At 32.1% G+C, this 27,149-nt stretch overlaps 2 protein-coding genes across 2 annotated transcripts; both read left to right on the top strand.

The window, feature by feature from the left end:
* Positions 1-15,586: 15,586 nt before the first annotated feature.
* Positions 15,587-18,759, top strand: LOC11422469 (uncharacterized). Its single transcript, XM_003589210.4, has 3 exons — positions 15,587-15,833; positions 15,905-16,225; positions 17,548-18,759. Exons 1-3 carry the CDS (start codon positions 15,699-15,701, stop codon positions 18,292-18,294), a joined length of 1,203 nt encoding a protein of 400 aa, XP_003589258.3. The 5' UTR covers positions 15,587-15,698; the 3' UTR covers positions 18,295-18,759.
* A 4,231-nt stretch (positions 18,760-22,990) lies between these two features.
* LOC11420397 (ubiquitin-conjugating enzyme E2-17 kDa) lies at positions 22,991-27,149 on the top strand. Its single transcript, XM_003589208.4, has 5 exons — positions 22,991-23,131; positions 24,453-24,533; positions 25,469-25,596; positions 26,202-26,306; positions 26,766-27,149. Exons 2-5 carry the CDS (start codon positions 24,464-24,466, stop codon positions 26,907-26,909), a joined length of 447 nt encoding a protein of 148 aa, XP_003589256.1. The 5' UTR covers positions 22,991-23,131; positions 24,453-24,463; the 3' UTR covers positions 26,910-27,149.

Here is a 27,149-nt window from a genome sequence, read left to right as displayed (position 1 = left end):
TTATTTTTCTACTTTCTTTAGTAGTGAAAATAGGGACAGAACTGATTCTGAGTTTCTGTTTAACATCTGTCGTGGCTGCTGTTATTTCATCAGTTTAGTACCCATTGCGATCTATTGCCGCTGTGTTTGTTCTGCTTGCATATTAGGATCGGATCAATGTGCAGCATTCATTTGTAAGCTTAGGTAGGTGTGCCGTGTGTGTTAAATAATTGGCTTTATTTGATCTGTAACATTATAGTACAAGATGCTTGTGAGTTGTGACCAATACTGTAATCTTTTTTATCATTGGTATGGTTGTGATCATAATGTAATGACAATTCTTCCTTTGCAAAAGATAACAATCTAATGACAGTTCTAGTATGGAAGTGGTGGATATTCATTGCGCTTTTCAAATTTTGGTTACCTTGCAAACATAAACGTTTATTTAAAGTAACAAATCCATATCATTTCTTCAATAATCAAAGGAATTTTGTGACTAGCAGTAAATGAGATACTTTTGCTAACGGATGAGCAACTTGATTGGCTTGCATCCTTATAAAATTAACCCTTAAGTTTGGTTTTACATTAATACGGCCTCTCCATTTTGAAATCATGGATCTAAACTCAGTTATAGCCAAAAACTATGAGCCATTGTATTAACAACCAATTTGCAGTCAGTCACAATTGTCCCCGTACTATTTGCTCACTCCATAACCCTCCATAAAGCCGTCACTTCATCTTCATTTGTAAAGGGATCCCATCTGCCCAACAAGTCTCCGTTGCTACTAATCCACCTGTTGCCATATGACAAGTACCCCTGTTGTGGTCTTTTCCATCTACTATATGCCTCGTGTTAATCTCCAAATTCTAAGTATTTTGCTGCTTTTTCTTTTGCCATTTCAAAACAACAGGGAACTAAATAGCTTGTTGGATTGTTGCCAGGCATATTCCAAAGCTGCTTACTTCTTCTCTTCCATATATTCCACAACACCATAGTTAAACCATTCATAATCATTGTTGTGCAGTTGTTGATGACAGTAAAAATAAATTCTGCACATGATGAAAATGTCCCCTGCATGCGTTTGAATTTGAGGTCATAGGTTACTATTCCCCTAAGCTGTTGTAGTCTCTTGCCATTCAAAGAAGATATGCCTTAGGAGGTGCTGTGTGTAGGAAGGGAAAGAGTGACTTCTGGCCCTTTTTGCAATCCACTTGTGTGCTTTTAATTCCCTAACAGTCACAGGTTCTGCATCGTTTTAATTCCCTAACAGGTTCTGAATCGTTGATCGCTTATGTGGCTCGGAATCCTTATGCACAAATATGAACTGCATTGCTTTGCAACTAAAGTATACTATATATTGGATCTCTAAATAAGGAGCCTCGCATATTATTATGAAATTTGTCTTAACCGAATTGTTAAGCAGAGACATCAAACAAGCAAACAAAAGTCTCAAGCACATACTAAAAATTAAAACTATACCATCTCGTAATAGAGAGGACCATAACATAGATTAATAGTCATATGTTTTTTAATATACAAGATCGTCATTTCTAAGGTGAGTGGAGCGCATACTTACATCTCTATAGAGAAATTAATGATATGAACATAATAACTAGTACTAACTTGAGCTTTCAAAATGAACAGAGATACTTAGAAGGACAATGGTTTGAAAACGTTTACAAACATAAAAAGAACTTATATGTGTTTAAAATAACTTAAACATTAATCTGTTACAAACTTTAAACTTAAAGACTTATGTGTGAAAAAAATAATTTAAGACAAATCTGTTACAAACCTCAAACTTAAAGGGGAGTGGTTATGGTGCATAAGGAAATCCTTATGCACCGTATATAAATCCCAACATAATTGCTTCCTACATCCCCAAAGTGAGCCAAAACCATTTTTTGTTCAAAATGAAAGAAATTTGATGGCTGTGATGTGTTTATGCACGGTGCATAAGGAAATGGCTTATGCACCATAACTTTTGCCAACTTAAAGGACCTTTAGTGTAATTTAACCTAAATAATATTAATGGTTTAACTAAGATACACTGAACGGTCATATTTGCTTATATCTTATTAAAGAAGAAGGGAAACAATACTAATATTTGAATTGAGTAAAAAAATAAAATATTAATTAAATAAATGATCGTTATAAATATTTAGAATTTCGTTTTAATCCTTATAAAAAAAATCAACACTTTTTTAGTTTGAATAATATTTTCCTTCCTAAAAAGCTTCCTAAAATATTAGATAAGAAATTCCTAAAACATTAGATAAGAAATAGTCAAAAAAAAATTAATATTTGTTTGTTCATGAGCTATGATATTTGAACAATCATTTGCTAACAACTTTAATGACAAACTCATTTTACTCTTTTTTTCATTGGTAAAAAACAATGGAAAAAGAATATGAGAAAGAAAGTTATCTAAGGGGGGTGTATTGGATTAGGATTTTAAAAGACTATTTTAATAAAAAAAGTCTTTAAGATTTTAAAAGACTGTGTGAGATTGTATTGATTCTGTGAGATTTTAAAAGACTTTTTATGTAAAAGACTTTATACACTCAAGATTTTAAAGGATTTATCACACAGACTTTTAAGGATTTCAAAGGATTTCATGTGATTTTAAAATTTCAAAAGATTCAATAAATTTTAGGGGAAAAAGAGCAAACTTACAAGCGTGAATGATAAAAATAATGAACAAATAAATTATAGCGTTTGAATAAAGAAAAATAAAACCAATAAAAAATTCTTTTACTATTGATTTTCAAATTTTAAGAATTTTATGGAATTTATAAGATTTTAAGGGACTAAAAAACACTCTAACACATTATTCTCAATATACATTTTTTATTTGTTAAAAATATTATTCCCATAAAATTCAATTGTACATATTTAAAATTATGCCAGCACTTACAAATCTTTCAAAAAAAAATATTGTGTCAGCCATTACAAATCGGTCGAGTTACACGAGTTTACCGAGTGTTAACTCAGTCAAACTCGTTAAACCTTCCAATTTTACCAGAAACCGATTTTACCTCAGAGTTAACACGATTTTTGTACCTAAAAATGTAAACTCGATAATCTCGGAGATTTAACACTCGATTTGCGGAACATTGATTACGACATACTCTCTATCATAATATTCTCAATACAATTTTTTATTTTTTTATGAGATAGAGAGAGAGAGAGAGAGGGGGGGGATGAGAGATGAGAGAGAGAGAGAGAGAGAGAGAGAATGGAGAGATAGAGAAACGAAGAGAGAATGGAGAGGGGGAGGGGGAGAGAGAGAGATGAGAAGAAAAAGATAGTAACTTTTAAAATAAAAACAATCTCAAGAAATCTCATCTTTTCATGAAAGACTTTTTCTTGTTAAAATTACACTACAAAATCCCACAAAATCCATCAAAATCCAATTTATTAAACAATCCTTCGAAATTTGAATGATTTTGAATACCACAAGACTTTTTTTAAATGATGAAAAGTCTTGATTGAATACCTCAAGACTTTTTTAAAATGACAAAGAGTCTTAATTGAATACCACAAAACTTTTTTTAAATTGCAAAAAGTCTTGATTGAATACCACAAGACTTTTTCATAATTAAAAAGTCTTTTAAAATCCCATAGAATCCTAATCCAATACATCCCCCTAAATTTGTAGAAACTAGTATAGTGACCCGTGCCAGCACGGGGAAATAAAAAACTTTTTTGATCAAATGTATAGATTTTAAATTCGATATGAAAAAAAAATCATCATAATTTTGTATATATTTTAAAATATCTAAACATTGCATATAACGATAAAAATATTTGGATTATTATATTTGTACTAATTATTTGTAGTATAAGATGCACGCATTGTTAAACTTAGCATATGTAATTTTCTTGCAAAAATATGCCGACGTACCGTGTAATAATATTTGTTGACAAAATGTATTTTATTAATCATAAAAACTAAAAAAAATATGTATTTTTTTTATATAATAGTCATTGTCACATGCACACACGTAGTCGGTAAATGCAAACGTTTAATTTTTTACGGGTGTGTATAAATATAGTTTGGGCTACAGAAACGCCGATTGTTATTAGTTTTTAATTTTTACAAAATAAATGGTCTAATGTAAATATTGTATTTTAGGGTAACAATGATGTAAAAAAAAAAGGTTTCATGGATTGTTAAACCTGAAAAGTGCATGAATTAATAGTCAATGACAGGAGGATCTACTTATATAGAAATTGCATGTCTATAATGACCAGTACGCCTTACAAAGAAATTAAAAATAAAACGACTTCCAAACAATAGGCAACTTTAGTTTTATAAATTATAGCAACAACAATTCTAAAACATAACCAATGATCATACTTTTTGAAAAACTTCACGATACACAACATTTGTGGTCTCCTTACAAACATTATTATATTCATCCAGGATGAGCAGCTTCAGACCTTTTCTTGAAGTTACTCGAGAGACAGCGGCATAAAGTTGTCCATGCGTGAACACGGGCTTAGGAAGATAACCCCCACTCGAGATAAAGATTGACCCTGACTTTTATTTATTTTCATTGCAAAACAAAGCGTCAATGGAAATTGCCTGCCTGGATTTTAAGGGTAGTCCTGGATCACTCGGAATAAGATTCATCCTGGGAATGAATACCCTAGTACCTGCCCTTTTTCATGTAATTACGGTAGCAGCTATCGTGCTCTTCCCTAGATGTGTAACTGTCAACCTAGTACCATTACACAGTCCATTGGCCTGATCGATGTTTCTCATCAGCATAACTGGACATCCCACCTTTAGTTTCAACCTATGATTTGGAATTCCAGAGCTCTTAATACCATTAAGAAATTCTGGTGTGAACCACTCGCTTTGGACATCAGAATTTTCACCCGATCTCAAAAATAGAATCAGAGGTTAAATACTCTTTCTCTTCACCTGGAATCAGCGACATCATAAATTCGTTAACATGCTCAACTGAATCAAGCGTTGGTGCGAGTATTCCCCTTTCTTGGAAAAATAGTTGGTCACCAAGGTTATCATTCAGATCGGGATACACAAAGTCTATAAGTGACATCAACGGATTTGTTGTGTCTGATATCAGCGAATCTTCAGGAATTTCTACCTTCATTTCACCATTGTCACCCGAAGCATCGTTGCCGTCTCCAATGGAGACTATCCACTTGCAAAAATTAGCAATTTCTTCCTGCTCTGCAGGTACCGAAGATGCACCCAATCTCATATTAACAGTAAGCCTCAACACATTACAATAAGCCCATATCTTTGACGAATTGACCGAGGCATCAACAATATCAGGCCTCATTCCTCCTCGGACAACAGACAATATCTGCCTAAAATCACCACCTAAAACTATTGTCGTTCCACCAAAAGGTTTAAGTGCGTTTAGGGGATCATTCTTGGACATGATATCACGCAATGATCGGTCAACTGCCTCAAAACACCATCGGTGCATCATTGGAGCCTCATCCCAAATTATCAACTTTGCAGCATGCATCAGGTCTGCCCTAGGACTATCCTTTTCCATCGTAAGCGATAACGCCTCATTAATCTCAAAAGGGACTGTCGGCGTGGAGTGCGCGGTTCTTCCACCTGGTAATAGAAGAGCCGCTATACCGTTGGATGCAGCATTCAATACAATTAACCCCTTCGATCTAACAGCAACCGACAATCTTTTCCATATAAAGGTTTTTCCAGTACCACCGTAACCATATAAGTAAAAGAAACCATTATCGTCAGAACCAACAGACTCCATGATCTTGTCATGCACACATCTTTGTTCATCAGTCAGCATCAGTAATATATCAGCGTGTGTCTTTTCCAGTTCAACTTTGTTGAAATTTAGCTCATCAATGATAAGTCTGTTTGTGAAAGTTGGCATGTCTGCCGCGTTTGGCCTGGGCATAGATTTGAAGTCAGTAAGCGACGTCCGTTTTCTTGAAGCAACATTTCAATTTCAATCAAACACATGTTCTTCAAGTCATCGCCACCGATACGCATATCTACATATTAAATGTAAAGTCACGAAATTAATATGAACACCTAAAGAAAAACGATAATAAGAGAATATATGCAATGCAACAGAAAAAATGATATTAAAGTCACGACTCAATTCTTAATCGAAAAAGCTTCCTTCAGCTTAACTCAAACTAAAAAAATAAGCTTATTTGTAAAGGATTTCCCAAGCCATTATTTATTTAAAGCGAAAATAAATAGATATAAGAATTGCTACAAAATGATGTCATGAATGCTCACTAATCTAGATAACGTGAAAAAGTAATCAATTAAAAAACAGAAAATGTGAACAAATTAATCAAGATATACACAGTGGAAAGCTATATGACAGTTTTGTGGCGTTGACAGTAGATAAATATATTTATTTAATAGTGTATAATCAAATTAATAGTGTATTGTTTTTTTTTTTTTTGAAAGAATATTGTATTTGTTTATTATCACTACTTAAATAGATAAATATATTTATTGAGATAGGCATACAATACTTTGAACAGGACTATGTTAACCAATTTTCTAAAATGTGCCTTTTTAGACAGAGAAAAAAAAATGCAAAAATTAGATCGTAAACAAAACAAAAAATGGTGCATAGATTTCGTAATAAGTACAATAAACATTACCCAGAATATTCAGACGCTTCCTACGTTCAAATAAGATATCATCGGACAGTAACTGCCATGCCGCATCCCATACTATATCAAGGCTTGTCATTGTCCTAGTGGTTAAGAGATGCACAAACAACCAACACAATTGATGGCCCGAACCTAACTCACCAATTTCCGTGATACCATCTATAAACTCTCTGTCGTCATCAAGTAATCCTAAAGCAGAGCGTGCTTCCTGGAACGTGCCATAGGTATGTCCATTAATCGTTTTTATGCATCTATATCTCATGCACCCCTTCTTAACGGTCAATAGTATCCTCATGTAGTACAACTCAACGGTCAATAGTATCCTCATGTAGTACAACTCCCATATACCAATCGGTGTGTAATGAAGCCTTCCAATTTGATATCCTAGTTTACGTGGCTGCCACTGTTTGTCCTTCTTCTCATAAGTAAATCTTGTTGGAAATTCAGCATATGTTAGATCGCGACCGCCTACATACTGACGATTTGCTTCAAACCACGCGACAAACATGGTCTATGCTTCCTTGTTATACATCACCACTTCCTCGATGTCTCTTTTGCTGCTTTGTTAATCTCATATGTCATCTTGTTTCACATATCATTTTCGCTTCTATGTGGTTTTGCACAACCTTCCTTTAAAATCTTTTGTAAGAAAACACTATATTTTTCATCCTTTAAACTCCACCACTTGATCCTTGTATCCCAATCATGACATCTCATCTTTGGTCTTCTCTTAACCCTTACATCCATAACCAATATTATATGTTGGATAATCAAACTCTCTCCAAGTAAAACTTTAAGTCCAAACAAATATTTATGTCAGAATTCCCAATAAGAAATAAATCTATCTGAGAACATGATATCTCACTCTTGTATGTAATAATATTCCCTTTTCTTTTCCTAAAGTAAGATTAAAAGACAACAAAAAATCTAGGATGGATTTACCGAATGCGTTTTTCTTCCTAAGGCTATACCCTCATTCACGCCTTCAAAAGTTATCAAGCACTCCTTACATGCTCATTTAGATCCCCTCCTAGAAAAATATTCTTATTATGGTATATCTTTAATTAAGCCTTTCAAATCCTTCCAAAATTTTACTTTAGGGTATTCTTTCAAACCTATCCAAGGTGAGTAAACACTAATAACATTAAAGATGTCTTATTTCCTTTCAAAAAAATAAATTAAAGATGTCTTATGAAACTACAAATTTGTGGGCTACAATCCAATCTCCTGTCCTCTTTACATTCAAAATATCTTTTTTCCATTCCTTATCCTCAATAATGGCTACACCATTTCTCGATCTAACTATTCCAGTTTACCAATGCTTAAATACTGAACTATCTAATTCTTTCGCATTTTCACCCACCCACTTAGTTTCTTGTTGGCACATAAATTAATCTTCCTCCTACTCATAACGTCAATCATTTCCATATATGTTCAAGTAAGGGTGCCTTTTTCCATGTTCAAAAACATATCCTACTATCATGAACTAACTTCTTTACCCACACTTGTTCACAAAGATGTGGGACCCTTGCTTATTTTTTACTTCATTCAGGCATCGATGTATCCACCTTTTCTCATTTAACATTGTGCTTGAGCATACAACCCGTTTCTTCTAGGCACTATCCTAATGTTCACACTATTATATACTTGGTCCATGCCATAGAGATTCAAAGTGTTTCAATTAATTCAAGTGTTCAAATTTTAAACAGTAAAATCTAGTCCAAGTCTTGAGTTTTTTATAATATATAATTTCATTTAATTAAAGGGTTTTTATATCATGTGCAAATTTGCACATGTTAAGAAGTTTAAAGTAATATGTTTGATTTGGAACTTGTGTATTTTCTATTAATATATAAATTTTTAATAAATAATTGTTGTTTTCCAATAAATAGTTGCCGCTTTTAGTTACTTTAACATATGCAATTTTGCACATGTTAGACAAACCCTTTAATTATATATATATATATATAGGATGTATCATATGAGAATGGTATGTATATGTGAGAATGATGAGAATGAATGTGAGTCATCAGATTAAAAACAAATGATTAAGATTAAAAAACTTAACATGTGCCAAACTCCCACTACTCTCACGCGTTCATTGTTCTTCATCTGCATTCCAACCAGATTCTTCCTCTTCCTCTCCCACAGACCACAACGCATCAGCTTCCTTTTCCGGTGCTCAAACGTTGTTCCCAACAAAAGGGTCGTCGGAACCAGCCAAACTTTCCAACAACCACGAGGTTATCGTTTGCAAAACCCCCAGACCCTACCACCACAAGGATCGCTCCCCTTTCCCAGATCCGTTGTATTTACAGTGAGCCATAGTCACCGGCGTCGAGTGCCGGCAGGTCGTTAGTGTGCCAATAATTGATTGCGGATTATTGTTTGTGTTAATTTGAATTGAAAAAAAATATTGTTAAGGGGTTAGAAAAAAAATTGATAAGAGGTCTTGTAACTTTTTTGCGATAATTGCCAAAACAAATCCATTAATGAAATTTTGTGGAAGGATTCAAACTTTTGATTTATTTTCAACTATAGTTTACCTTTATTCATAACTCATGAAACTTCAAGGCATCATGAATTTTCTTAATAAAATGAAATAGAATATTGTTGGTGATTCATCAGAGATAACTTAATGTTGGGTGCTAAAGCATAGAGAGTTGGGTGGCCGACAATGGTGGTGTGTGGCTAGAAGAAGAAGATGAGAATGATAGGATCAGGTGAGAATGCGTGAAAGGAGTTTGTGAGTTTGGCACATGTTAAGTTGTTTTAATCTTAACCCTTTGTTTTTAATCTGATGATTCTCATTCATTCTCACATATACATACCATTATCATATGATACATCCTATATTTGTTGATCCAACCCAATGAAAATCGACCCATCATGTGAACACATGTAGGCGTGGATACAAAAGCATGTTTGCTTATTTTGAAATAGGTCTCCTCATCGATAATTAATTTTGTTCATACCCATAACGACATAAAATTATATTTGCTTGAATTAAAAAAAAAAAAAATTGAATGATTTTTTTTAATTAGACGATGAAGGATTCTATTTCCTATGTTAGTGGTCATTTACTATTGATAGATCTTCTTTCCCTCATCAATGAAACTATATTCAGTTCATTAAAAAACAATGACATATTAAAAGTGCCCATCCCACTTCTACTAAAAAAACTTTTTTTTTCAGGAGAAAAACAGTTATATTTTTTAGGAAAAGAAATTGTTTGCTTAGAATAATATGAGTTAGAGTACTCGTTGTACTCTCTTTTATTATGTATTATTTTCCATATTAAAACTCAAAACATTTAAATATTCAATTTTATTCCTTTTTCTTCTGATAAAATATCTTTTTTAATTTTGATTTAATGCACATTAAGATTATAGAAATCAACTATTTTTTTAATGATTTCTATAATGAAAAAATTCCATAGTAAAAACACTAAAAATGGAAATTCCTGTAAATTAAAAACTATAATAATCGTTTATAAGTGTGATTGCCTTGATTGAAGCATTTCAAATTGCTACAATTTGTTTACCTTCAATGTAATTAATTCACGGGTTTTATTTTTTAAAAAATAAAAGAGAATTTTTTTATGATGGTTTGAAAGTTATTTAAAGATGATTCACTATGGAAAACGGAAAACTTGATATATTCTCAAATGATTTAAAGAACTCAGTGTACTTCTTTTTTAAGATAGCCCTGATTGGAGCATGTCAAAGTTTCAACAAATTATTTATAATTAATACAATTAAAGTATGTGTTTTATTTTTAAAGAACAAAATAGGATTTTTTTTTTTTTTTATGCTTATTTAAAGGTTATTCAGAGGTACTTCCTAATAGGGTTGGGAATAGGCCAGGCCGGCCTACAGGGGCCTACGACCTGGCCTGTTTTGGCCTGGCCTGGCTTGGTCTGTTTTATTGATAGGCCAAGGCTTAGGCTTTTTAGAAAGCCTGTTTGGTTAAATAGGCCAAGCTTAGGCTTTCATAAAAGCTTGTTAAGTCTAATAGGGTGGCCTATTAATACTTATTTATTAAAAAATGTTTTTTTTATATTAAAATAATTGCATACATTAAAAATATAAACATTTCTTTCTCTATCTATTAGTCCCTTAATAGACTTTGTTGTTATAGGCTTTTAATTAGGCTTTAATCTAGTTAAAATTTACTTATAGTGAAATAGGCTTTAAAGCCTGTTTAGCCTATTTAGTAGGCCAAATGAACTATTTGATGGCCTTAATGTTAAGTAGGCCTGTAATTAGGCTTTCAGGGCAGTCCAGGCTTTTAAATAGGCCAGGTCAGACCTAGAAAAACAGCCTATGATAGACCGTAGGCCAGGTTCAGGCCTGTAAATTTTTTCATAGGCCAGGCTCAGACCTATCAAAGCCTGGCCTGGCCTGGCCTATTCCCACCCCTACTTCCTAACAATTTTTTATATCGTATTCACGTGGAAGTCATGATCCCTTGCTATAAGCATACACAACAACTAATAACAATCATTTGAACTATTTTATATCTCCCAATTAGTCTTTGGAAGTAAGTGTCGTGAAACAGAGAGAAAAATAGATAGCCTATTTAGAAGGTTTGTACCAAATTAATTTCATTCAAAATATTACAAATTATTATGTTTTAGTTTTCTTAATAAGTGTGTTTTCTTTTTTTTTTGCTTATAAGATGAGACAGAGGGAGTATATAGATTTCAAGCACATCGCCGTGAATGCTAAAATATTTATTTACTTTGCTCTTAAAAACTTAATATGATGAAATTGATTTATAAAATCAACATGAATCATTCTTATATTATAGATAGATGATCACTTGTTTTACAGATGTAGCTTTGTTGGAAGGATTTGGTACAATAATTTTAGGGGGTGTATTGGATCATGATTCTAAAGGATTTTAAAAGACTTTTTTTTCATGAAAAAGTCTTGTGGTATTCAATCAAGACTATTTCCAATTTAAAAAAAAGTACTGTGTTATTCAATCAAGATTCTTTGTCATTTAAAAAAAGTCTTGTGGTATTCAACCAAAAACTCTTAATCACTTAAAAAAAGTCTAGTGGTATTCAAAATCATTCAAATTTCGAAGGATTGTTTAATAAATCAGATTTTGATGGATTTTGTGGGATTTTCTAGTGAAATTTTAGCATGAAAAAGTCTTTCATGAAAACATGAAATTTCTTATGATTGTTTTTTTTTCTTTTAAGATTTTACTCTCTCTCCCTGTCTCTCCTCCCTTCTCTCTTACTCTCTCTTTTCCTCTCCTCTCTCTCTCTCTCTCTCTCTCTCTCTCTCTCTCTCTCTAGCTCTCCCGTAAAAAACCTCTCTCTAGCTCTATGATTCCTTCACTCTCTCTCTCTAGCTCTAGCAGCTCTCCCGTAAAAAAATAAAATAAAATAAATAAAAGAGTCTTTATTGAGATTTTGTGAAAGAGAGTGTGTTATGATATTTTTTCAATTATTTTTTAAAATTCATAAAATCTGTTGAAATCTCTTGAAATCCATAAAATCATTTCAAATCCTTTAAAATCTTATGAATTAAATCCATTGAAATCCTTATTAGTCTTTTAAAATCATCAAAGTCATCAAAATCTTGCAAAGTCTTTTAAAATCCTCAAGACTTTTTTAAACAAAAATTGTCCTTTAAAATCCTAATCCAATACACCCCCCTTAAATGGAAAGGAACGGTGGTGATTTTACCCCGCAATATTGTTTCACTCCTTGACTATTTTCCATCATCTTCTTTGGCTAAAAAACGTCGAAAGGGGCTTACCCTCATTTGGCATGCAACAATTTAAAAAAAATTAGGAAGTTTGAAATAGGGTTATTTTTTCTTCTTAACTTTGGAAGGCATAGGAGATTGTAGAAGCGATCAAAGTTACCTCTTTAAGATGACTTATTATTAGAAAATTAGTGTGTTTTTGTTTGTATTACAAATGATTTTTGAACCTCTCATTTGTCTTTTTTCTTCTTGATGTTGAGTATATTTTTTTGAGCAAGTATCCCGTGTACATTTTCCAAATTTGGAGTTAAGTATTTTTGATAGATCAATCTTTCAAAAATAAAATAAAAATAGATAGATCAAGTAAAAGAAAACTAATCTGAACGAATGATAAGTTTATACGTAGATCTGAATGTGAAAATACAATTCAGATAAATTCTTCTATTATTTTAAGTTTTATATAAATTAAAAGTATATAATTTTTTAAATTTAATTTAAAAATCATTCTATAACCGAGGATCTAAGCATGTTCATATTTGCTTATTAGACAAATTGTATTCTATATTTAACATATTAGAAAATGTTCATTCATTTAACCAAAGAAAAAAAAATAGTTACCTTCATTTTACCGTGTTCTAATGTTCCTTCATTCACAAGACCTTTGGCAAATTTTAGATATTCAAAGAGGTCCTTAGTGCAAGATAGTAGTCATCTTTACTCTTATTAATTCAATTAATGCTATTTGGTTTGCTATGAAGCAAAAGAGGTTTAACAACAATAACATTCAATTTTTTTTTTCTTTTGAAAGGAAACACTAACATTCAATGGAGATCCTCTATTGCTAGAATAATTTCAAAAGTTTCTTTATCTGAAAATTCAACAAAGTACTCCTATTCCTCAATGAGGGCGAAGGCAGTTGATAAAATAAACCTTTTTTAAATACATAATCATAATATATTGAGTCAGTTGATAAAAGAAAGAATTGTAATATTTTTTGTTAAAAATTGACTGTAAATATTTGACAACCAATCCTTATTAAAGACTCAATCAATACATTGTCATTATTTATTTGGCAATAAATATTAGTACACAATGACAATTATGAATATTTATTTGTACGTATGTTGGTTGTTTTTTTTTTAAACAATATTTGTTACTTCTTTTAAGTGGGCATCACACGTACACAACACTTATTCATTCCATTTTTAATTTTAACGCTTAATAACATTGAATTGATGAAAAATGGCGAATAAAGTAACCAATGGGACACATGAGAGAGAGAGAGAGAGATATGTTTAAGCTTTGCATCTCAATAAAAATCCCTCTTATTTTTTCTCAAATAAAAATAGCTAATAACATTTACATTGATCGGATTTGGCAATATTTCTCCCATCGGAGATGCTCTTCGAGATTTACAAAAATAGGAATTCTTTAAATATATAGGATTTTTATACGCATTAAAATATAGTTATTTTCTAATCAAGTATTATTATTCTATAATACTTGAGTATTTAATTTAGTCATGAAAAACCAGACTATGATTATAAAAAATAAAATCATAATATGAGGAAGACCATGTGATAATAATGGTAAATATTTCATTTGCAAGGTAAAATCGATTTGTAAAGTAGGATTGGTAGACATTTCTTATTATTTTGAATCACAATAACCCCAACCAAAATATTACATGTTTCTTTAGAAAGAGAAGTTTTGTGGTATAACAAATAAATAAACATAAACAATATCAAATAACAAAAATATAAATCAAAATTAACGTTTGAAGCACTGTGATTTGCAATGTTTATCTGAATCATTCAAAGAAAGTCGAGATTGTGATGTGAAAAAATTGTGAAGCTAGAGATCTAACTTATAGTATTTTTCACAAGGATAATTTGGTAAAATAATCAAATTAAAGTTGGTATCAAATTAATTACACGCGGTCCAGTAATTTGCAATTTTTATTTTACAGATGCTATTCATTTTTGCATTTTTGTTGGGCATCCGTTTTTGTTTCCTAAAAATATGATTCTTTCATTAAGCGGTTTTTATTTCCCAAAAATTATGCATCATCACGTTTTTTTTTTTTTTGAACAAAGACATCCTTCTGTTTTATTTTCATAAAAAAAAAAGTGTGGTTTATCATAGAAATTGCCTATTTGGTTTCCTAATATTAATAAAATCAGGGTTTTTCTATCATAAAATCATATCATTTGACCAACACCCCATCATAGAAGAAATCCATTTCATTAATGAGTTGATTCACTAATTTCATTAGTCCATCAACATATTAATTGTCAATTACATGAGAAGGCTAGTATTGTTTGACCCTGCCACGTGTTAATTTAGAAAAACATTTCCATACTTTCTTTGTTAAGTCAGGTCTTAAAAATTTTTTTTTTTTTGTTTAGGAGCATAATAAACTTTTTCAATCAGCCCATGATTTAAGGTTTATGTTATTTTTTTGACGGAAGGTTTAAAGTTTATTTTAGCAAGTCCTTAAGTACAATCAACTGAAATCATATTTTTGATATTCTTTGTCAATCACTCAAAAATATCATAGCAATGGGAAAATATCATAGCAATGGAAATAGTATTTAATGAGCAATTAAATTTTTATCACTAAAAAAAAAAAATTGAAATAGAGCAACCCACTTAATAAGAAATTTAATTGAAACGCTATTTTGTTAAAAAAATAATAATTTGTCTAATACAATTAATATCATTATTACGAAAATAAAAAGTAAGAAATGTCTAACATTATTTGGTGTTTTTTTTTTAATAAACATTATTATGTGTTATTATTAATAATTTTTTTTTGAATAATTAAATCAATTGTTTTATTTTAATCTTTGAATTCAAATATTTTAATTTAAACTATCTTTTTTTTGAAAGAATTTTAATTTAAACTATTTGATTATTAAAAAAAATTATTTGATTCAAATTTGTACTTTTTGAATTCGAAAGGTTTGATTTCTAATATAAATTCAAGTAATAGAATTTGATATTGTAAAACTTCCTTTTATACATGAACATTAAATACAAATATGTGAGGATGATTGTAGTGAGAGCATTTTGTGAGGATCAATATGGTGAGAGCATTTGTAAAAAAGAAAGGGACATGTGGCAACACCAAAATAATAATAATTCAATTCCATAAAAGTCTATGAAATAGGTCCTAAATTTATATTATATAGATATCATTTCTCAATAAACATTTGTCTCAAGATTTATCTACCCAAGGAAGCAAAGAAGAAGAAAAACAAAATTTAAACTGTGTAGTATCAATCAAGTATGTATGTAGTCCATTGTTCTCGCCACCACCTGATCTCCGTTTCATGGACACGATGATATCTCTTCGTCTCCACCAACTTCCATTCTTCATCATCTTCTTCCTTCAATTATTCACTGCTTTCTCAAACGCTTCTTCTTCTTCTTCTTCTACTCACTCCAACATCACCCACATTTTCCAGGTATCATTTTTCCTTTTCTTTTTAATTTCAAAATCAAAAATTTATTTTATTTTTTTTGTTTTCAAAATCAGGATATTTTGAAAGCAATTTCATCGAGACAAAAGTGGGATTTAAACGATGTTCGAGTTTTCAACTTCGATGTTGCTAAAATCAGATTCGGAACTTCTCAAAACTACCTATTTCGAATCGGCTCGAGTAAGAACAATTTCACCGTCAAATTTTCAGATGAAATTTCATCTTGGAATCACAACAAGTTCACAACAACACCAAAACCAGATTTAGCTTCTCTTGTTGATCAACTCAGTTCTATTGCTTTTCTTGATTATATCAAATTGGAAGGTCCTTTTGAATTAAGGGTTCATGAATCTCATCACCTTTCACTCTCTTTGCCTGTAAGCCATAATTCAGATCTCTATTTCCTATGAATTAGTTAGTTTATTTATCTTTATTGTATTATTTTTTTTAAATATTTTCTTCTATTGGTAAGAAACCAATACAAGGATGTTGTGTTGGGTGTGTGTGGTAAGACTCGACAATATAAGATTAGAAATGACAACTTTAGATAGTTGTTGGGTGTAACAGCTATAGTATAAAAGATATTTGAAGCTCGGTTTAGGTGGTTTGGGCGTGTAGAGAGAACATATGTATATTTTTTTTGTAAGGAGAGTAGACTGGATGGGTAGTCTAGTCAAATCACTAGAGGCAAAAGAAAGCTTAGAAAAATTATAAGAGAAATTGTTAAGAAAGATCTAGAGATTAATGAGTTTGATAGACGTATGATATATGATACAGCATTATTTATTTGAACAATGTAGCCACTAGCCAACTCCACTTAGCGGGATAGGCTTTGAATTCTGCAGTCATTGTTAACTTTTTTTATATGTAGATTTAAATTTGATAACGGAAATTCATTTTAGTTAAAGAAGTTATAACATGAAAATAAGGGATCAACTTTTATATTGCTATTTCTGTAGCACCCACATGTGTTGGTGTCCGCCATAGATGCTTGTGATCACGTACAATCACTTTGGTTTCTCAAATTTTGTTGGTGTCTACATATCAGTGTTGTACGTGTTGTTTTTGGTGTTCGTGTATGTGTCGATGCCTCATAGATTGTTGTTGATGACATGTCTTTATATTGTACCTGTGTTTACTATTGCTACTATAGGATATAGCCTTAGACATTGTAGTCGTTGTTTGGATTAGCTTCTGATTTATAAAAGCTTTTCAATTAAAATGAGTTTATGTTTTTTCTAATTATGAAAATTCCTTATAAATTTAAACATGTTGATGGAGTTTTTAAGTGAGAGAGCTTCCAAAAAAATTTGAAATGTTGATGCTATTTTCAATTATACTAAAAGCTGATCATGTTCTTCGTCATTATAACTTCATACGATTCTTTTGATATTTTTTCCCCCATAAAGACTCTTGTGTTTGCTTAGAAGTTTATCCGAATTGGCTCTCAGTATCTTTTTGTAACTAAGGATGTCTCCAAAATCCAAAGTCAAACGTATTTTAATCCCATTGGTGCATTTGTGGAAAAAAAAATCTTTTACTGCCATTTATTTTGTTCTGCTCAATTGTTTGAAGAGATTGAAATGTTTGCCCGTATATTGATAAGATTATCGTTCTATGATATCTATGGCAATCTATAACATGTCCAAATAGCAGTCTTGAATCTTGAAATTCAATAATCTCTGAATTCTGTTTGCAGATGAATGTTTCGTATAATGGTTTGAAACACATCATTGTGGGTAAAGGTATTACGGTTGAAGTAAGAAGAGCACGAGAAATCTCTTTTTATTATCAGTCAGATCTCGATCTGCAAAGGAATGGAAGTGTCATCTGTAGCAATCAGAAGAATGAGTTCTGGCCCTTTTTGCAATCCATGTGTGTGCCTCTAATTCCCATACGCATTATAGGTTCTGCATCGTTGATCGCTTATGTAGCTCGGAATCCTTATGTACAAATAGGAACTGCATTGATTTCCGAGGACGCTGTTGAGCTGCTTCCAGAGAAATGTTATCATGGTTGTGTGTTTAGAAAGCAAGCTTGCCCTGTTGCTTCCTTAAATTTGAGATTAATCTTGTTGGAGAAAATTTTGAGAAGTCTTCTTGGTCATAAGATCCTTCAAGATCGGCTTTCAGGCCTTATCAAAGCAAATATCAAAGCATACGCTGGTGTTAAGTTCCCCCTAGAATTGGAAAGAGATGTTGGAAATAACGCCACTCTTAGTACATTGCCTGACTGGAGAACAAGGCCAAGTGTTGAAAGGGTCTGGTTTGAGGTAATGGCCCGAGTTGAGGACAGCAGACTCAAGCCTCTTTCGATCAAGAAAGTTAAACCTTTTATTGAATCTGATTCAGTTTCCTGGGCTAATTTGATGTCTAATTTGTCGTATACCAAGTTGCGACCAGTTCTTCTTCCTCCAGAGGCTCTTACACTTGACGTGAAATGGTAGTGGATACTCTTGTGTAAGTTATGATACTTCCTTTTTGTACACTTTATAGGCTATGTTTGTAGATGTAGTCTTGTTATATACAAGAGTTCACTGAATCTTGTAAAATACCACTCATGCACTGATGAATAGTCTTGTAAATACCAAAACAGAGGAGAAGAAAGAAGTAAAAAATAATTTGCTTTTTACTTGCTTTAACAGGCTTCTACTAGTTGAGCCTAATTCTTTAGTAAAGGACACTTCTGATGAAGTAGTCTGAACAGAGCTGGTGTGCTGATTTGTAATATGTATTTTTTACATGGCTAAATAGTTGCAGAGTGTTTATGAAAAAGAAAAAATATAATAGTGTACGAGATATTGATTGTGCGGTGTGCTTTATAAACGCAATCTGCAAGAACTTAGCCATCATTATCATTAATGTGATGTGATATGATGATATTGTTGAGATACTGAGAATTTGTATTGTTAGCCTGGTGTATTTGAAGACTACTCTTTCAATATAAATTGCCACCTCTTGGTCTTGCTCTCTGCTTACTCTTGAATCTTATATTTAAGAATTCTCGACTACTTTCCCTGGTTGGCTGTGTGAATCTTGATCAATTCCATTAAACATTTGAAGCTATGAACAGTAAGCACTGTTCTTATCAGTGCTTTACTGTTCTTTCTCTCATTCGATGGGGTGGTATGCTGTGGTTGGCTTGGTGTTTCCTTGTTGTTCCAGTTTGTTCTGGTGCCGGTTGTCCCCTTGGTGTTGGTTTTTTCTTTTTGCTTTTGCTTTGTACTTTTGTCGGCTCCGGTTTATTCTTTCTTGTTGATTTATTTGTGTTTGCGTTGTAATTTTCTCGACTTTGGGTACTCCTTGTAGGTTCCTTTCTCGTTCATATATAATTTGGAGTAAACCACCAAATTGGTCCTTGTCTTTGTAAGTCATTACCAAATTTGTCTCTGACTCTATTGCTATTTCAAACTAGTCCCTGACCAATTGATGGTTTACTCATAATTTATCATCGAAAAAAAATGCACAGCAAGTACATAATAAACAGCGACTAAATGTAAAAGGTCCTTGCTCGATACTACTGGAAGTTGCAGCTAATTATTTTCTATTTGATCATGATTATTGTATGGTAGACTTCCATTCCTTAATTTTATCATCAATATTTGGCACTGATTATCCAAACAAATTCCACAGCTGTGTGAACTAACGGATGGAATGTGAACATCACGGATGCATATGTTTAATATTCTTGACCTAAAGCTTTTGAATGGCATTGTTTGTTTTCCGTACTGTCTTGTATCTATACCAAGAAGCTCTTGTAACAAGTGAAATGCAAAGTTCACAAAACTTATCACTTACGACAGCCAATAGAAGTAGATGGTCTCTAACAATTTGATCATTCGCTAAGGCCGAAGTAGTTTTTGTGAGTCTTTGATATGCTGCATTTTGGACTTTGAGCTTTGTATATCCTTTTGCAAAAACAAAATAAGGGTAACACTATTCACTTCAAATTTACACACACATTCGGAAGACAAAAATACTATATCACGTATCACAATAGAATTAAAAATTAAAATTAAAAATACATGTAGTCAAAAAACTTGAGGTAGCAAGAAGATATATTTACATAATAACATGAGTCAGATGATGTTATTTATATAGTAAATTACATTGCATTATATATGTAAGGATCGAGATTTGAACGCCGAATTTCTGTTTATTAAAAAACAACAACTCGAAATCCTACAATAAGATCGAACTCTAATCTTCTTAATATGATTTACAACCTACATACTTAAAATAAATACAATTACAAAATACGTGTTTACAACACAAGAACTATCATTCAAAGACAACTCTTAGCATCTATACTACTCCCTCCGTTCCTTTTTAAGTGTCTTTTTAGGGTGAATTTTTTCGTTCTTATTTAACTGTCTTTTTGGTATTTTAAGGGTGCGATTTATTAATTATACCCTTTGTCACTTACTTTTATCTTTTTAAATAAAACTAATTAATGCTATCTATTTGAAAAACTAATTTTTTTTTTTTTTAAACAAAATTTGTTTCTTGTTATCTTCAAATTTAAACAAAATTTTGTTGCAAACAACGGTTCCAAGAAGACTTAAAATTCTATTAAAAAGATTAGTAACAATGGTTAAAATTTTCAAGTGCTAAGTAAAATAACATATTTGCGAGAAGAAAAATAAAAGACTCCATGAATCTTCAAAAGGAAGAAAAAGTGGAAGATTCGTTGGAATTGCTGATGAGAAGTGAAGAAGGAGCACTAATTGAAGACTCATTTGACAAGATACAAGAACAAGATGACAATGAAGAAGAAGTTTCATCAATATTTAGAAAATTGACAATTATTTGTTATGAGAGAGAGAGAGCGCGCAAAAAAACAGAAATTTGTTGGAGAAAAAAATAATAACCGACAATTGTTTGTTACGAGAGAAAGATAACATATTAAATTTTTTAGAAAGATAAAATGTGTGTAAAAAAATAGAAATTTATTGGTGGAGTAACATGAGGGTATAATAGAAAGAAAATGTGCAAAAATACACATCGCTATTTTAGTGTTAATTTTCTAAAAAGACATTTAAAAAGGAACGTACGGAGTATAATATAAGAGAATACATGTTTTTAAGTTGACTTTCGCACTTTCAACTATACTCTTAAATAAATTTGTCTATAAGAATGTTACATTTTTTATGTCATTCAAAAAGATAAGAATTTATGTTATATTTATTATTTTGTTGGTGTCATTAAAAACGATAAGTACATTTTGTTACAATATTAAAGTGCAAAATATATATACATTTACTTTTAAACAAAATCAAATCTCCTTTTAAAAAAAAACAAAATCAAATCTATATTTTTTTTTTTTTTTGAAAAGGAGATTTGATTTTGTTTAAAAGTAAATGTATATCTATATATACTGTAACCAAAAAAAAAAATCTATATATATAATGGAAATACATTATTTTGATCTGGTTTTTTCACTTCTAACTATACTCTTAAAAATTCCCTCAAAAAAAAAAAAAAACTATACTCTTAAATAAATTCGCCTATAAGAATATAATATTGTTAGTGTCAATAAAAAATATAAGAATTTATATTACATTCGTTATATTATTGGTGACATTTAAAAATATAAGTATAGTTTGTCATAATATGATAGTGCAAAATAACTACACATTTACTTTTTTTTAATTGTGCAAAATAATTTTAATTAAAACCAAATTTTATAAAAATTACTATTCATATTTTATACGCAGTAACACCATAAAAAGAATGAACAGACACACGGGTCCGTCTGAATGGGTCCGTCTGAACGCTAGTAGAAGATAAAATCAAATCAAATTTTCGTAAAAAATAAATAATTTATTTAGTATGTTCGATGTACATTTATCTTACATATGTAATTAACGACGTGTTCTCACGACTCACGATAATTAGTGAATATAAAATAGATGAATTATCATAATTATTAATATGACAACTTTTTTTTTGGTACAAAAGAGGGCTCTCAGAGCCCAAAGGAAAGAAAACTAAGAAATTAAACGGACGTTCCTAGGCATGCAAGCCCCGGAAATATCATCAAACAAAAGACTCTGAAGCTCACTAGGAGGAGTCTCCAGAATATGAAAATCTAGAAAATCCGTCGAAATGCTGAAATTAGCAAGCCAATCTGCACTTCTGTTGCCTTCCCGCCAAGTATGTGTAATTTTGACAGTCCAACTCAAACTCAAAAGTTGTCGAATACGCCTGACCAAAGTAGGAGTAGTTCCACTAAAATTGCAATTTTCAGTAATCATGTCGACCAAAATCTTTGAGTCACTCTCCACTATAAGATGAGTGGTATTCTCCCTCCACGCCATGTCCAAACCAAGGTACATGCCCCACATTTCAGCATGAAAAGCATCACACATTCCAATCTTCTTGAAGTAGCCTTTGATCCATCTGCCATCAGAGTCTCGAAGAAGCCCTCCATACCCTGCAAGAGTACCAGATCCCTTCCAAGCACCATCACAATTAAGCTTAACCCAACCAAACGGAGGTCGCATCCAACCGATGTATATAGTTTCCTTTTGATGCGAACTTTTATGCACCAACTTCGTATTGTCTTCTATCTCTCTAGTAAACTTTTGAATCACCAGTGTTGGATTGCTTGGTCTTTGAAATCCTATTTCAAAAATAGATTTGTTTCGCCAATTACATAAATACCAACATGTTGTCATGAAAGTAGTCTGCCAAGTAGCAGGATTATCTCCAATCCCTTTTTTATTAAGGTTGTTAAAAATCCACTCCCTGCAATCAAAAGAGAAGAAATTAGTTATGTAATTATGTGGGATAAGTCTGAGCCATACCTGATTAGCGTGCACACAATCACGAAGGACATGAATGACCGTTTCATCCTCTCTCGCACAACAAGGACAAGTAGGGGAGATACCAACCCCCCACTTGCTACGACGATAATTGGTAAGGATCCTTCCATGAGCGGCCAACCAAATAAAGATTTGGATACGATGGGGACCCTTCCAATTCCATAAGGTCTTCCAATCACTATCGTTAATTAACAAGGTAAAAATCATTCTCTCAAAAAAAAGAAAAAAAAAACAATGTAAAAATCAATTTACACCGTCAAAAAACAATAATTAAACTAAAAAATATTTAGAAAAAGAAAAAATAATGAAATTTGTTTGGATCACGTGACGTGCATGGCATTTGGTAGTATAAAGGACCAGTCTTATTGAGTCATTCATTTCTTCCTTCACTCGTCACAACGCATCGCTGCATCTCTCTCGCTAACCGAAGTTCAAACCCTAAGATTCCATCTCCAAGGTTTGCTTCGATTTACTCTTCGCTTTTCGATTCACTCGATTTTGATCCTTCTCTTTATCCTCGTGTAACGCTTACTTTGTTTGATCGGAGTAGAATTTTCATTCTAGGGTTTTTAGGGTTTTACGAAGATTGTTTAATTTTTTTTTCTTGTTTTTCGTTTTACCGGTTTTGAATCGTGATTATGTATGATTATAGATTGAGTTTCATTTAAATTTTGGTGAAATTTTTTAAAAGAATTTTAGGGTTTTCATTTTCTCTGGTGGTCTGTTTGTGTAGATTAATAAGTTGCTTGTGTTTGAGCTTATGGTTTGTTTGGATTGACTTATTTGAGCTTATCTACTGACATAAGCACTTTTGAGATTGTTTGGGAGAATTTTTAAAACAGCTTATGACATGTTCATAAGCTGTTTTCAGCTTATTTTCATAAGCTCTCCAAAATAGTTTACGAAAATAGCTTATAAGTTATGTGAAAATAATTTGACTTTATTATTTTTTTTGTTATAGAAATGGCTTATACAGAAGCACTTGTCAACTTCATGAGAAGTGCTTATAATATAAGCTGCAAATTAAGTTGTTTATCCTAACTGGACCTTGTTATTATCCTCCTATGTGTCCTTATTACGTTTGAAATGGATATAATCTGAACAAGTTTGTTTTAAAATTGATTTATTTTGTTCTCGTTATCTTGTAGTACTTAGTTTAAAGAAATATTATATTTGTGTTGATATGTTGGGATTAGTGATACTTATAATATGATTACGGGTGTTGCAAATACTTTTACATCAAGTTGCTCTAGGCTTCTAAATACGTTGGGCTGGCCCTGTTCTTGTTGTGTTGGATTGTTACTTGTAATGTTTTTTCTTTGTTGGAATTATTTCCTGAAGTACACGGTTGAAGAGTGCTGTCAACACACACTCTAATGGGAATTACTTCCCGACTTAAGTTACATGTTATACTTTGTTATAATTGTGGGTTACTTACCTTATTGACCATTGATCAAATAAGTTTGATTCGAGAGTGATTTCATATGGATTATCCTTAATGTCCTTGTTATGTTTTCAACTTATTTCTGAAACAAGTAAATTTTCTATTAATTTCTTTGTACCATTTCCTTACTTTAAAGTGAATTGAGTTATAAATAACATGGAGTGGGAGTATTATTTGGCTCCTTCTACGGCCTGCTCGTAATAAACTTAATTCTGTTCTGAAATGGAGGGATAGGTTGTGTCGCTGTGAAATGCATATATAATTGATTTACAATATTTTTTAAGTTCAGTTTTTGAATTGATAAACCTGAAATTTGTCTTAAATTGGCCATTAGGTTGAACTGCAATGGCTTCGAAACGCATTACTAAGGAGTTGAAGGACCTGCAGAAAGACCCTCCTGTGTCCTGCAGCGCTGGTATGTTTTCCATTGCACTCTCTATCTCTCTCTCTCTCCCACCCATTCCTGTTGTTTCAATATTTCAGAAAAAAATTACATGTGCAATCCAAAAAAGATAATATGTTCTGATGTTATTCTGGAGCATTGGTTTCTCCTCTGTACAAATATTGTGCCATATTTTCTTTGTTGACTCATTTATTTTATATGTCATCTCTTTTCATTTTTTGCCTTTTCAAATATGGCTTGCTATTATTAAACATGTCATCAGTGTTATCGACAGCAGAAAGCCAAGAATCCGACATATGGTGCCGCCATCCTGCAAAAATTGGCGGATAACGGCATGGTCAATTTTGTGATGGATGGCACCGCAACGCCATACTTGGATACGTATGCATTATTGTTAAAGTCGGGTCAGCACCTACTGTGAGTGTGGAGAAATGGGAGCATCTTGTCTGAACTTTATTGGCTGTGTGTGAAAGATTTATTGCAACCTCGATAAGGACTCTAGATTGATGGACAGTAGATTTATAGAAACCATTGAGAGTAAGGAGAGAAAATTTTGACCATGCAATACAACTGTATACAATCGCCAAAATTAAAAGCTATTTGATGGGTCACATAATCGTATAAAAGGCACATGCTTTATGTTTTATCTTGACTATTTGTGGTAAAATTTAATTGTCAACATTTACTTCTCCCTAGCTCTCTTAACATTACGTGTGAATCAGGTGAGAGCATGATTTGATACAAGGAGATAATTCCAATCAAACAATCATATAGGACAGTCATTTTTAGCTCTTCTCAAGTTCTCATGCTCTCGCCTAAAATGGCTACTATATAGTGTAAATTGATATGTAATATGCGTGCATGCTTGTTTGAGTTCCAAGTATGCTTACGTTTCTTTTCTATGTATGTGAATGTCATCATGATCTTTATATATTATACTCATGCAGGCCCTGTTGGTGAAGACCTGTTTCATTGGCAAGCTACAATCATGGGACCGGCAGACAGTCCCTATGCTGGTGGCGTATTCCTAGTGACCATTCACTTCCCACCGGATTATCCATTTAAGCCACCAAAGGTAACTTAGTAATGAGATGGGTTCAAGTGCATATTCGCAATCTGTGTTATCTAAGATTCTTGGTTCTCAATTGTGGTTTATGTCCTGGATATATTGCAAAGGTCAAATGCGGGTGACGTGGCTTTAATTGCGGTCATGTTGTATTGTATTGAAATCAATATGTACTTTGGCTGATGTCTTCAATTTTTTATTCAAATTACTTATTCTTGTGTAACTGGGCATGCCATGTCATTGCGTTTAGCCATTTAATACTGAGACATGATCTTCATTGAATATTTTTGTTGCAAACAATATCAAAGCAGAACCTTCATGGTTCATGTCATTGACATAGGCTGATAGGTGCTCCAGATACTTGAATATGTAGTTGCAAGAGATGAAGAATACTGTTGCAATGTTTTGCTTTTGACCTTTAATATTTGTTGTATAGATATATATGGCATGCTTGTAGGTTTACTGTTTTCCTGATATTATTGAAATGCATGTTCATCTTTTCTCCCTTTTCTTGAGGTGATTTGGAGTACAGCTTATGCTTGTTTCTTTGATTGTGTTGAAAATAATGTTTGTGGTTTAGGTTGCTTAAATTATTCACAATGTGGCTGTTGTAGGTTTCCTTTCGAACAAAAGTGTTCCACCCTAACATCAACAGCAATGGGAGTATCTGTCTCGACATTCTGAAAGAACAGTGGAGTCCTGCTCTTACTGTTTCGAAGGTACGATAATATAGCCTGATTGAGATTAACTTATTGATGTGAGCTTTTCAATCTAAATATGTTTGTGCTTTTTACTTATTGAAAAAAGTCTTGATAGGCTTATTGATGTTTATGGAGAGGTTAAATGGTAGGGATTTTGAGAAAATTGAGAAGCCAGGTTAATTCATGAGCAAAGCTATTGCTTAAAATATATGGTTATTGTATTTTTCTTTAATATTTCATTTTCTATACTTGGTTAATTATTTTTCTTAGTTTTTTCTAGTTAGCTATTGGCTTGTTTCATATGCATTGTCGTTGATAATGTTAGTCTCCTTGCCTAACTTGCCCAGTTTGTAAGCAAGCGATTCATGAATTACATGAGACGAATAAAGTGGGAAGAGCCAGAATGTTTTAATTATATCTCAGCTGATTATTACTGTAGACAGTTGTGGATTTAAGATTTATCTTGTATTGGTGCAGGTGCTGCTGTCAATCTGCTCTCTGCTGACAGATCCAAACCCAGATGATCCTTTGGTGCCTGATATTGCCCACATGTACAAGACAGACAAAGCAAAGTATGAGACTACTGCCCGGTCTTGGACTCAGAAATATGCGATGAACTAGCACAAATGCTTGAGCTTTTAAAGGACTACTGTGAAAAACATGTTTTGGGATGCAAAAGGTTCTATAAGAGTGAAAAAAAAATGTTGTTTTGGGATGCATGTTGGTATATTATATACATTACATATATAGTGCATCTGCTTTGATCTTATGATAATAATAATAATTCAACCCAAACAAACAACCAAGTTTTATCCGATTAAGTGAATTCAACTACATAAAAGACGTCATAGTGTTCTATTA

The sequence above is a fragment of the Medicago truncatula genome, chromosome 1 (genome assembly GCF_003473485.1).
Source record: "Medicago truncatula cultivar Jemalong A17 chromosome 1, MtrunA17r5.0-ANR, whole genome shotgun sequence".
In the NCBI taxonomy this organism is placed as follows: domain Eukaryota; kingdom Viridiplantae; phylum Streptophyta; class Magnoliopsida; order Fabales; family Fabaceae; genus Medicago; species Medicago truncatula.
This window is presented reverse-complemented; position numbering and strand designations above follow the sequence as displayed.